We start from the raw sequence: 13,123 nt of genomic DNA, 5'->3' as shown, positions 1-13,123 counted from the left end.
GAGGGTTGTTGTATTGGATTGATTTAACTCCCAACTTTGTTGTTGAAAAGAGACGGAAAAAAGAGAGAAAACCATTAATATAATCATATAGGTGGACAAATTAAAAAAAACCACTGATAGAGTAATTATCAATTTAGATAGCCACTAATTACTCCCCCCAATGAGAACAACAATGCTATAAAGCTATGAACTTGAGAACAAAACAGCTTCCCACTGCAAATCAGAGATTGCTATACAGAGCAGCACAACCTACCCAAAAAAATTATAACTAACATTAGGGTAAAAAATATAGAGTAAAAATAAAAATAGCATCTATCCACATCATATCAATTCACAGTCCTTATAATCCATCTAAAAAAAAAATCAAACATGTAGCAACCAATCACTTTGGAAAATTATAATCAATATTTAATGTTCAAGCCTACTCCCAAGTTCTGTTGAACACAAACTCTCACTTTCCCTCAACTACAAAGAAAAGCCAAACCAATTTATACCAAATGAGCATGATTATAAATGCCTAATATTTGCTCTCTCTGAAACTTATTAACACCTAAAGTTTCCTATCACAGTGGCGCTGGACCTCCTCCCATGCCTCGAATGATCTCTCCACCGACCTAAGGGTCAAAGATTGGAGCTTTATCTATTCATTTGGATTAGGCAGAGCTTTTCTGTGGTTGTTACAGTTGAGAGGAAATAAGGTGGAGTCTTAATGTAAGAGATGATGGAAGATCATTGGGAAATGATTTCATAAGAAGAAAGGAAGTGAGAGAAAGGGAGAGACATGAAGGAATAGAAAACAACACAGCTAGCAAAAAAAAAAGAGTCAACTAAAACTAAATCACGTTCAATGGTAAAACTGTAAATAAACTAAAAAATTTTATAAATAGTACCATTTTCAGGAAAATTCTAATATATATCAATGTATGTTATACATCCCACATCCGACGGTTGATATTGTTTTATGAGTGGGGTCAGAAAAATAATATCCGTTGTCAACCGTTAGATGTAGGATGTATAACATACATTGATGTATAATAGATTAACCCCCATTTTCACGGCGCTTAATATTTAGTAAATTAGGGTTCTCTTATAGGTCTCTTCAGTACGTTGGCTTCCAAGAGGTTCAGGCATCGATCCATAGAGAGGGCCTATATTGATGAGGATAGCTGTGCTGTGTGCCGTGTTAGGTCCTTGGCTCCACAGTCCACAGGTTCTGCCTGTTTTTTTCTTTGTCGATTCCGACTGATGGATATTTTGGCTATGTGCTTGGAAGGTGGTCGGGAAAATAACTCATCTCACCTCATATCTTCTCTAACCCTGCATGGCGATCAGTTCAATGTTAGGCTTAAATTGTATACGGCAAGATAACTTATTGTGCTGAATGGCGAGTACATGTTAGTTCCGTAGACGTACTGCTAGTTTTCATTTTGGGCTGGTCGGAAAGCCTGAATAGGAATACCCTTCTACTTCAGATGCATCACACAGTCTACATTCCCACTAGCTCGTTGGGCCAAAACGGCAAAACCATGAGGCAGCTGCGAGAAATTTCTTTTTCTTATATGAGATATATAGTTATTCAAATCATGTTTTTCAAGTTCATTTGACTAGGAATTCGTCTCTCGATCAAAACCATATTAGCACACGTTTTGTAGTGCGCCGATCGCCCAATTCCTATGTGAAAGTAGTACAAGGTAGGGTCCAAAACTTTGTTATGTCCTCCTAATTAAACAGCTCCAGAATGTAAGCATCGTTGTAAAGTATAAACTTTACATTCAATAATTAAGTTTTTGACCTTCACGGGGTTGCTTCGTCGAGATTTAAAGGAATCAAGCTCTGGTGGTGATCAAAAGCAAGGAGCTTTGTTGCTTTTCTTGGAGGTAGGCCTTCGAGTCGGGCCTTCCGAAGTTCTAGTAACGGCGGAGGGGCGTCTATGGCCGTGGGAATGGTGATGAAGGTTGTGACTATGTCGCAGCATCCGACTAGTCCAGTAGGGTGATGAGACATGCCTCATCTCTATATTTTTTATCATTATCTAGTTCGTTTGATTTTTTTTTTGTTACAGGTTGGTTTAAGGAAAATTCTATTTGCACCTCTAAAATTACTTTGTATGCCTCTACTAAACTTGTACCTTTATTTGACTTAATCAATTAATGTAAAATGACATTGAAGGACATACTAACCACGGATTTTTTTTTAGGGTTGTTGAATATCTAGCTTCCCAACAATATGTGCCAATGACTAGGTTTTAGATTCTTCTAAACAGTGCAAAATTTAATCCCTCCTAATGGCCAAAAGCTCTACATGGTTCTGAGAAGCAACATGATTTAATTTACTAAAAGGAAAAAGAAACTTGTTTCTCATATTTTAATGTCATGAATTGAATGGATCGATCATAATCCCAAGCATAGGCAGGTCGTCCACTCCATCTATCAACATTGATATTTTCTGGGTGAAAACAATATCTGTATGCAGAAGCCGATCAATCACCCAAGCTTTTCTACAACAATTTCACAAGTAACACTAGGTACAAGAGACGTATCAATCCCGTCAACCGCAAACAACATTAGATTTTCATATGCATCTTCAAAATTGGCGAAGGAATGCTAAGAAAAAGAAAGAAAGAGAGAGAGGACGTGAGCAAATTTTTGAAACAGAGATTGTTAGGGGTATTTCAGTAAGTAATTGGAGGTACAATTAGTTTTATGAGTAGTCAAAAATAAGATAGAGGTATAATTAGTAATAGAGGTATACATAGTAATTTTAGAGGTGCAACTAGAATCTTCATTGGTTTAACTTTCTTGCAAATAGCTATTCTGTTTTTGTTTTTAGTTCTTTAGAATAAATCGAGAGAGGTGTTTGGGTAGCTTCTGATGCCTTTTTTTTTAAGAATAAAATAGTTCTATTAACCAGCTAGAAGACACATACATCATAAGTTGTTTTAAACCTAAGTAATATAAGTGGTAACAATACGACCCAGAACAAGTATCAATTTTAAGATAGGTAACATTCATTAAAGATTACTCATAAATAAACATAAACTACGAATGATGAACCGAGCAGTCTATTAAACCCTTATAGAAAATACTACCATCACCTATGACTTCAATCGGTCAACAAATAGTATCCAAAGTAAAATAAAAAAGATTCACCCCCACATAACTTAGGTGAGGAACATTGAGATCTAAACGACCCCCTTGCCCTTGTTAGGGCTAATCAGCATTTTTTAGAGATCAGGCATGAAAACCCAATCCCCAAATTGAACCCACTTGAGTTTGAGGCTAGACTCAGGCCCAAGAGCCCAAGCCCACACCCAAACACTAGCAGGTTTGTGCCTCGAAAAAAATTTGCGTCTAACCTAGTATGTATGTGTGTCTGAACTCTCGTTCATTTGCACACTTGGGGAATTGAAATACATGATCTTAACCGTTCAAAACTTTAGCTTATCAATAAAAATCATTACTGTAAAAGATCAATGTAAAAAAAATATTATTTGCTCGGTCGATTGCATCAAATAATTGACGGCTGATCATAAGACTACTAACTTTCATCATGACTGTTCATTTGTTTGATGCAATTGACCGGGCAAACGATTTTTGTTTACATTGATTTTTCAGAGTAATGATCTTTATTGATCAACTAAATTTTTGAACGGTTAATATCATGTATTTCAATTCATCAAGTGTGCAAATGAATAAGAGTTCAAACACACACATACATACTAGGTTTGATGCAAGTTTTTTTCTTGTGCCTCCACCCAACAACGGTCATCTCCCTTGCTAGAACCAAGTCCGATCAGCTGCCTCCACTTGCTCTGGCTAAACACTTGCAACACGTGACCAAACTGCCCATGGCGGCACTCTGCCGCACTCCCAGCAAAACCGATCTAGTTGATGCCATGGTCACCACCTCCATCACACCCACAACCATTGGTAGGCAATCATCTTGTATTCCGACCGAAATCGGAATCTTCTTTGCCGACAATTTTTGGCTTCCTCTCCCGGGTGAAACCCAGTTCTCTGATCCACCTAAAATCCTTGTAGCAATTGGGTCGGGATCCAAGGGGCTTCACCGGAGAAACCAACGCCTCTCCTAGCTCGAACCACCATGACGACGCCGTGTCTTGACCGGAAGAGCTAAAAGCTCGCCGCTTGTGATGCAATGCGAAACCGTGGTCTCGAAAACACTCCAAAAGACCCGGAGCATTTTTAAAAAAACAACTCTCTGTGACTGTAAATTTTCGGTACAATACAACTGTGCTGGCATGTAGCTTCCGATGCCTTGCTTGGTAGTGTCATATGGTTACTATTTTGTTGGCCCTTTTTTCTTGAGGTTGTTTTGATATAAATGAATCTATAGGATTGTGTTCTTTGTTTTACCGTTTATGACTTTTTTTTGGCATAGCTAGGTATTCCTTGTGCATCATGACGGTATTGTAATCTTCATATCAATCAATAGGACACCCATGGGGTTAAAAAAAGAACCGTAAATAATTTACTCCGGCAGATCTAACTCGGATTGTTATATTTTTGCCGTGCCCCCCCCCCCCCCCCCCCCCCCACGTACTATAGTCTATATATGCTTAATTACTTAGTTATATCATCATATATGCTTTAGCAGGTGATATAATACACAAATCTGGACTGCCCTATTAGAAACAAAGTTACGTCCAAAATAAGCACTGTAAATAAGATAGACATTAAGTTAGAAAATTCACAAGTGGGAAAAGCTTTCCAATCCTCAGCAGGAAGCACGGGAATGCGATGACACCCAAAACCCCAGCATTGGCTATTATATACGGACTACGGTTCAATAGTTCCTTGAAAGCAACAAAAACAATGACCTCCCAATTCCCATTTGCCAAAGTTTTGAATCAAATTATTAACTACATTACATTTATAAACTCAAAGTAAAATGCACGCTTTTATAGTTGAATAAAGCTATTTTATCATACCTTGCATTATTGAGAAAGCAAGAATCAGCTGGAGGGCAATTGACTCTATAGGAAAATCAAAGCAGATCTTTGCAGTTCTGATATTGAAGATCTGGTTGTATTTTTAAACTAGCCGAAAGAGAAATGACCTAATTGTTTAGAGTCTAAACTCTAAACTGACCTACTGAAGAGGATTGAGAGATCCTAATTTCATTGTGTTGTTGATTTGAATATTGCACAGTTGGAAGTTCCAGATATCTAGAGAAACTAAAGGGGTCCAGGAAGCATAATAAACTGATCTCCGAAGTAGTGTATTATGTACTCTCCCTGGTGTTTATGTCATCCAATAGCTCTATAATAATAATGATGATAATGTAAAGAGTTTTTTTCACTAACAGTCCCTCAACTCTGGTGTACCTACTAATGTGATACCTCAACTCTTAATCGTACCAATGTGATACCCAGACTCTAGTATTGCTATCATTGAAGTACTTCCGTCAGTTTTTTTAAACTTTTCCGTTATCTTGGTGACGTGGCAGGTACGTGAGGCCCACAAAGAGGGTTAAAAGACAAAATTAACCTCATCTGAGAGGAGCAATGTTTTTCCCGCCCTTTACCTTGAGAAAGACACCCAACAATTCCAATTTTGGCGCCAATTTTCACTCCCTACTCCTTAATTTGTGTCTAATATCTAAACTAAAGAACTACCGCCAACCAGTCGACCACAATCTGATAAAACCTAGATCAATCTCATTTTCTATTTTTACCCTAGCACTTGTTAAACTAACAGAATAAATATATAAATTTATATGGAACATCTCATTTCCACAATCTCATAAGAATATAGAAACACATAACTTAACGAAATTCAACTACATGTACCATTAGTTCTTACAAGCAAAAATCATGGCAGATCAACATAAAAGGTGGCAACTAATGGTAATTAAACATGTATTTGAATTTCGTTAAGTTATGTGTTTTTATATTCTTATGAGATTGTGGAAATGAGATGTTCCATATAAATTTATATATTTATTCTGTTAGTTTAACAAGTGCTAGGGTAAAAATAGAAAATGAGATTGATCTAGGTTTTATCAGATTGTGGTCGACTGGTTGGCGGTAGTTCTTTAGTTTAGATAAGAGACACAAATTAAGGAGTAGAGAGGGAAAATTGGCGCCAAAATTGGAATTGTTGGGTGTCTTTCTCAAGGTAAAGGGCGGGAAAAACATTGCTCCTCTCAGATGAGGTTAATTTTGTCTTTTAACCCTCTTTGTGGGTCTCACGTACCTGCCACGTCACCAAGATAACGGAAAAGTTTAAAAAAACTAACGGAAGTACTTCAATGATAGCAATACTAGAGTCTGGGTATCACATTGGTACGATTAAGAGTTGAGGTATCACATTGGTAGGTACACCAGAGTTGAGGGACTGTTGGTGAAAAAAACTCTAATGTAAAAGCAACATGTTAGAATAATATTGGTGATGATGAAAGGACCTTGTAGGATTTCAGAGGAGACTTAAAGCCTTGTTTTGAGTATTATTGGTTCTGCTATTGTGCTACATTATGCCATTATGGTGTCTTCGTTATGATGATGTAGTTGAATGCCCTATTATTTCTTTGCCATGAAATAAATAATGTCCTCTGGTCAAGAAAAAGAAAAAGAGAGCATACGTATGTAGAATAATTTTTTCATTGTTTGTGTATAAGTTTAGCTAGCTCTGTCATTTTTTTTTCCGTTGAACAAGATCACTAATATCCGTATAGACGGTAGGTACAGTGTATTATTATATCTGTCAAACTACAATACGGAATTGATCGTGACAGATATTAGGTTAAAATCGTATCAGATGTAGAAGACAAAGAAATTATTAATGAAGATGTTCTTCATACTAAATGATGAAATAATCATTTGGGTTAGCTACTTATATGCTAATATGGATTTATTAATTAAAATATGACTTGATAGTTGCATGAGAGTATCCGCACCCATAAAATGGTTTTGCTTAAGTAAAAGGTGGTCTCATAAGTAAATTTTGATTCAAGCAAATCGATTTCATATTTTACTCAAACAAATTGATTTTTTCACACACCCATTTACAATTTGCTTGAGCAATTCAATTTTATCTTGTTGTGAAATGATTAATTTTTTTACCAGATATATTTACAACCAATAATAATGTGTCACGTATCATTATCGACTCGATATTATCCAAAATTTCCGATAAGATTTTCGACTAATAGATAATTGACAGATGTCACTGCCACGTGTCATTGTCGGTAAAAAAATTGGAGCAGATTTCCGATTGTGCTAGCTCCCAAATTTGCATAAAATCGGCATGAATTGTCTCCCACAATTTGTCCCTCTTTTGTTTGTTACCATCGTATTCATCAACGCTATGACGGACAAAAGAGATGCACATTTGTAAATCTTCGGAAGGAAGCCAATGGGTGCCCATTGTTTTGGAAAAAAAATGCTAAACGAAATGAGAGAGGAGATGGAGGAAGATGTGAAATTTGTTGTGCACAAATTGGTGTGAGTTCATAACAAATTGAAGTAGTATTTATAGGCAATTTTTTGGGAGAGCTTTGAAATTTTTGGGATTTTTTTACAATTTTTTGGGTTTATTTCCGTTCTGATCAAATAGTAGCCGTTGCCAATTAATTCTGGCCGTTTGATCGAAATTTCTGATTCAAAATGGAAGGCCCATATCTATTAAACCGTTGGCCCATTCGGTGAGACACGTGTCAGTCATTCATTGGCTCGCAATTTATTTTTTTAACTGGCGCGTGCATTGCACGCACCTAACAGAAAAAAAAATCGGCCCGTGCCTGACGTCACCCACGGGCGGTGGGCTCTGCCAGGCGGACGAGCAAACGCCGAAGCAAAACTTGCTCGAGCGATCGGGCGAGCAAATCAGCTCGGTTGACTGGGCGAGCAGCTCGCCTCCTCCTGCTCGCCGGTGCGAACTTCATCTCCTCCTGCTCGAGCTCCTTCGGCCGGTCCCTCCTCCTGCTCGAGATGCTCGCCCGTGCAGATGCTCTCTAAGTTTTAGAGGAAGGTTGTTTACAAGAAATCCTTTTCAAGACGATTTCCATATAAGAAGGAATCAAATGAGTAGATTACATAACACTGATTGAATTGGATATTGAACTACATATATGTTGTTTATAGCACAATTAACAATTTAACATGGACCTTTACATATATGCACCAAGATCCAAATCCAACGTGAAACTTCTTCACATAATTATAGGCATATAGTTGAACCTTAGGCCTGATCCCAAGTAAAATCCCTCTTCATATATGACGAAGACGTTTACTAGGAATTCCTCTTTGCAGAAATTGCTAAATTTCTCAAGATTCCCCAAATCTCACATCCGATTTTTAATCAATTAATGATTGATGATTCTATACAAGACTAATTTGCGCAAAGAAGTGAGGCTGAGGTAGAGAGCATTAAGCAAGCACCAAGTGGGTGAATGGTCCCAGTGTGACAAAAGGATGGGGGCTTTATGTGAATGTGGAGGGGTCCTTAGTAAAACGCATATACCAACCCATATATCAATCAACATAAAACTCCAAATGAATCTCTTTCAATTTTCATTTAGGAAACGTCCATTCTAAGATGACGATGCCACAGATTCCACAAACCCTCTTTCTTGTTCATAAATTGAAATGTAGATGAAATCCACTTTCATTTGGGAAAAAGAGAGTGAAAATATGTGGAATAGAAAGGAGACTTTTGCGATGTAAACACCAAGCTAGCTAGATGATCGACCGTCACTAGTCACTCACTATAGTAGTTTGTTCTTGTTGTTTTGTTTTTAAGGAAAATCACAGGCACCTGTCACTATTTGGCAAGTACCAAATAGCTAATAGGTTAATCAGGATATTGGGGCGTTCATCACAAGTGAAAGAAAGAGCGAGTGCCAACCAATGGAGGACTTTTCCCTTTTTATTTTGGCCTAACTCTCTATATCTTATTAACCAAAAAAAAAAAACTCTCTATACCTTAATTGACCAGTTCATTTCTTCTCAAAAAATAAAATAAAACTCAACCAGTTCTATTACCGATTTTCGTTCATTTCCAATAATTTTTTGAGATCTGTATAAAAAAACGAGGGTTTCTTTGAGAGGTTGTTCTCACTCAATCATCTAGTATCATTTAAAAACAAAATTAAACAAAAGCCTCTCATATGCCTAAAAGATAAGGTGTGAGACAAAAGAGATATCCATATTGACTTGAGGAGGAACTCACAGCATCAACGCGTACGTTACAAACCAGTAGTATGTATTGGGGTCGTGTGTGTTCATCTATTTAGTTGAGTACGTAGTGGGTAGCTTTCACTATTCGTTAGCTTCTAATTGATCTTCTTATTCCTTTAATATACAAATGCCAGAATGCAGACCTCAGAGCATCTTTTCTTAAAATTCTCTAGAAAATGAAAATACTAAATCTCTAAAAAAAATGTCTCAAGTCCATCAACTCATTTATTCTACTGTATAAAATTAAATGCAAATATGTATAATTAAATGAAAAAAAATTGAATCTCATAATGTCATAATATATCACATGAGAGTATCTCCAACAGTTCATCTAAAACCCAAATAATCTCTATTATAGATGAAAATTAAAACATCACTTTTTAGCTCCAATAACTCCTCTATTGAGTTATTTTTTAGGATGGAGAGTAATTTTTTTTGTAAGAAATAAAGTTTAGAGATTGTTTTCAAAATTATACAAATTTTGAAAATTCTACAAATCTAGAGATTTTGTTTCTCTTCCCACTTTTTATATTATAGAGGATGGTTTAGAGTAGCTATTAGAGCTAAAAAGTTATGTTTTTCTTTTATAATAGAGATTATTTGGGTTTTAGAGGAGCGGTTGGAGATGCTCTCATGTGATAAATATTTTGAAACTATAAAATATACTCGGGATAATGCCTTATATATTAAATTTTGAGAAGCACAATGTATTCGTATATATGTGTGATACTATGAACACATAATAATGATAATATATATAGGGAAGATATGAAGAGGACGTCCGCAACTCTCCTAAAATGCAGCCGTCTTGCTTCTCAGTTGCATCGGGCGCTAATGGCTGCGCTCCTCTTCCCCGATTGAGGCCATGGCATCCCAGAAGTCATTTGATTGAAGATGGAAGCTAATTTTATTGAGGTTCGAAGGTTTTGGGCAACAACTTTAACTGAAACTTCAAATTGGTCGAAAGCCGATCACAAATTGGTATTTGGTGGCTCTACTATCAAGAAGAAGTTTCAGGTAGAAGCCTGCACACCATCCAGCAAGAGAGGCGCCGTCGTCAGACTGTGATGACTGAGAAAAATAAGACGTCGGCATTTTAATTAGGTGAGTTGCAGGCGTCCTCTTCAGATCCTCCCTCTATATATATATACCAAGTGTATAGAATTGGGGATGTACAAACTGATCGATGTGAAGTTGAACCCTAGAAGGCCCGAAAATTATAGAGATCAAGGACCATGAATTTAATTATTGCATTGTCATAAGATGGCATTGTCTGGGAGGGAAGACAAAACTGTTGCATATGGCATTATAATTGAATGTGGGGAAGAGAAGAGCTGCGGCTTTGTAGCTGTGATTTGGTCACCAAAGAAATGAATACTAATTGTTGCATATGAAATTCGTTGAAAAGGAAACCAATGCAAGAAGCAATCCCCACAGAAACATATTCAAGCAAATTTATATAAAGTCCAATTAACTTCATTGTCAAGGTCAAGTGCCTTCAGATCAGAGTTACAATCCTCAAAATGCTTTACCTAGCTAGTTTTTGATTGAAATTATACAGTTATGCTCTCAGACCAAAAATAATGTTGCTCTAAAATTACTTGCTCCACAGACCACAGCTTAAGTTATTATTGCTGGAACAATCCTTTAATTTGTTATGATGATTGGGAATGCATATGTCATACATTCGAACTTCCAGATCTCCCGCGTTTTAAGAAAACAGTGCAACAATAAAATTAATTAAGCCAAAAATCATATGGGTAAGTTGAATTATCGAGTCAAATTGTAAGTAAGACACTGTGACTCATCTAAGTACTTTTCTGGTAGTGAGTTACTTGATCGATGAATCGCACAGCTAACAATAATTAGCTTGATGCTTCATATGCTACTGAGATTATACATGCATGAAGCCATGAAGGAAATTAAATGCACAGCTGCACATTAATTAAGGGTTTGTTTCGACAAATTAACGTCACGTCTATACTCTGGCTGGCTAAAGCCGATATGATATTCACGGCCACGATTACTGGTTAGCTAGAGCAAGCGCATGAAGCTTCCGGTTTTCCCGATATATAGAAAAAAAATTCAATGAAACGAGGGCTAAATTTGGCCATGTCCCATTTGCATTGACAAAACATTTATTTGCACCCATGCACGGACATTTCTTGCAATAAGTTAAGTTTTACATAACCTTACTTACAAACATATGTGCCAACTAGATCAAGCTGCAACAGGTACGGACCTCTGTTGGGCAGTACGTGCACACATAGTACTACTATTATGTAAATAACGTAAAAGGGATCGGCCGGCCGGGCAATTCATTCATCTTGGAGAAAATGGGGGGTTTTGCAAAAGTAGTGCAATACCTAATACATAATACGATCGACTATTTTGCTCCCTGCAGTTTTTCTATTTGGATTTGATTAATTAAGCTGCGGCCACAGTTTGAGTTTTACTAGAGGCCTTGGAGCTCGATCGAGTTGCATGGCGGTCCTCTTTCTTCGAAGCCAACCCCTTGCACTTCTCTACTCTCTCGTCTTGCTTCATCTGCTGCTCTCTGCATTCTAGGCTGCAAAACGCCGTGTCCCCCCTGCAATAAATTGAATTTTCGCTTCAATCGTATAATATAATTATACACTACTTAAGTCATCGATCACCAGTAGCAATATAATAAGCACACTCACATGGTACTTCAAAATTCTGGGACTTCTGAATCCCACATCGAATCTTAAAATCTCAGAATAATTGAAGCAAGATCGCTTATCAAATCATGAAATGTGAATTTGAGAACAAACAATAGATACTAAAACAATTTGTACATACCAGTTGGTTGCTTTTTCTTTTTCTTTTACATATGCGAAACTATACTTCTCAGCGACTTCTATGCGTCCAAATATGACAGTACCATGAAATCAGAAAACAGAAAAAGGAAGAAAAAATCCAAAAATTACAGAAAGTAGCTGACAACGGACACGAGAAGAAACATGATCCTCTGCTAATTTTTATCAGTACTAAATCACAAATATCATGCTTACATAACATAAGTCGTTTCAATTTTCAAACACCAAAATTCCAAAAACGCACAACAGCAGGGGATCCAGGAACTCAAATCAGAAAACCATGAAACCAATCAAAGAGAAACAAAATTTATGAATGAATAAGAACTCCCTACATACCTATACATATAGAGGTCACGGCCGGAAGCCAAGCTCTGGTTGCAGAGGCCACACGTTCGTAGGAAGCGAGCGGTTTCGACTATGTTGGAGGCCGAGTTTCTCCGGTGGTTGCTGCTGTTGGTTCTGGGTGACAACATGGCCAAGAAACGGTGCTGTTCATGATACCCTAAGCTGTTAGGGCTATGTATATAATTGAACGGTCCTTCCTGTCCCACCACCATAGATGGTGCATGCACATCCATCATCATGCTAGGGTTTTCACTTTCAGTCGGCACCTGGTCTTCCACGTTGCTCAGATCGACGGTAATCCCGGTCATGCTTGTCGTTCTCCGAATCGGTGGGCGGGGACGCTTCCCTAACAGCATGTCAATGGTTTTATTTCTAAGAAGGTCTAGAGCTTCTTCTGGTTTGGGAGAGAAAGAGAGAGTGAGGAAGAGAGGAGAGAAGAGGGAAGAGAGGGAAGGGAGTGAGAAGGGAAGGTGGGGAAGACGAAGATAAATGAGATGGTGGGGAGGAGGAGAGTGAATCAAGGCCGTTGATTGCGACCACTGAGTGCCAACAAAACTCCACGTTAGCATTTTACTTAATGCTCCTGTCTCTTTTGTTTTTTGTCTTTCACTTTTATTTCTAAATTTTTCTTTTCTTGAGTTTCTTAATTTGATTTTTTTTTTAATCAAATGATGTTTGATTCTTGATTCTTTAGCTGGGTACTTACCTGTCAGGTCTCAATTAAGATAATTAGTAGAGT

At 37.4% G+C, this 13,123-nt stretch overlaps 1 protein-coding gene across 1 annotated transcript; it reads right to left on the bottom strand.

Annotated features, from left to right (window-relative positions):
* Window positions 1-11,486: 11,486 nt before the first annotated feature.
* Window positions 11,487-12,826, bottom strand: LOC126795888 (FCS-Like Zinc finger 5). The gene is made up of 2 exons (XM_050522622.1): window positions 12,376-12,826; window positions 11,487-11,789 (listed from the first exon to the last, which is right to left on the bottom strand). The coding sequence occupies exons 1-2, from the start codon at window positions 12,738-12,740 to the stop codon at window positions 11,627-11,629; spliced, it is 528 nt and encodes a 175-aa protein (XP_050378579.1). The 5' UTR covers window positions 12,741-12,826; the 3' UTR covers window positions 11,487-11,626.
* Window positions 12,827-13,123: the final 297 nt, after the last annotated feature.

Source organism: Argentina anserina, chromosome 1 (genome assembly GCF_933775445.1).
Source record: "Argentina anserina chromosome 1, drPotAnse1.1, whole genome shotgun sequence".
Classification (NCBI taxonomy): Eukaryota; Viridiplantae; Streptophyta; class Magnoliopsida; order Rosales; family Rosaceae; genus Argentina; species Argentina anserina.
Note: the sequence above shows the minus strand (reverse complement) of the source record. Positions and strands in the feature narration are given on the sequence as shown.

Coding starts and splice junctions, on each gene's coding strand:
- LOC126795888 (XM_050522622.1), bottom strand. CDS start 12,740: ATGCTGTTAGGGAAGCGTCCCCGCCCACCGATTCGGAGAACGACAAGC. Junction 11,790..12,375: donor CGTGACCTCTATATGTATAG/GTATGTAGGGAG, acceptor AATTTATTGCAG/GGGGGACACGGCGTTTTGCA.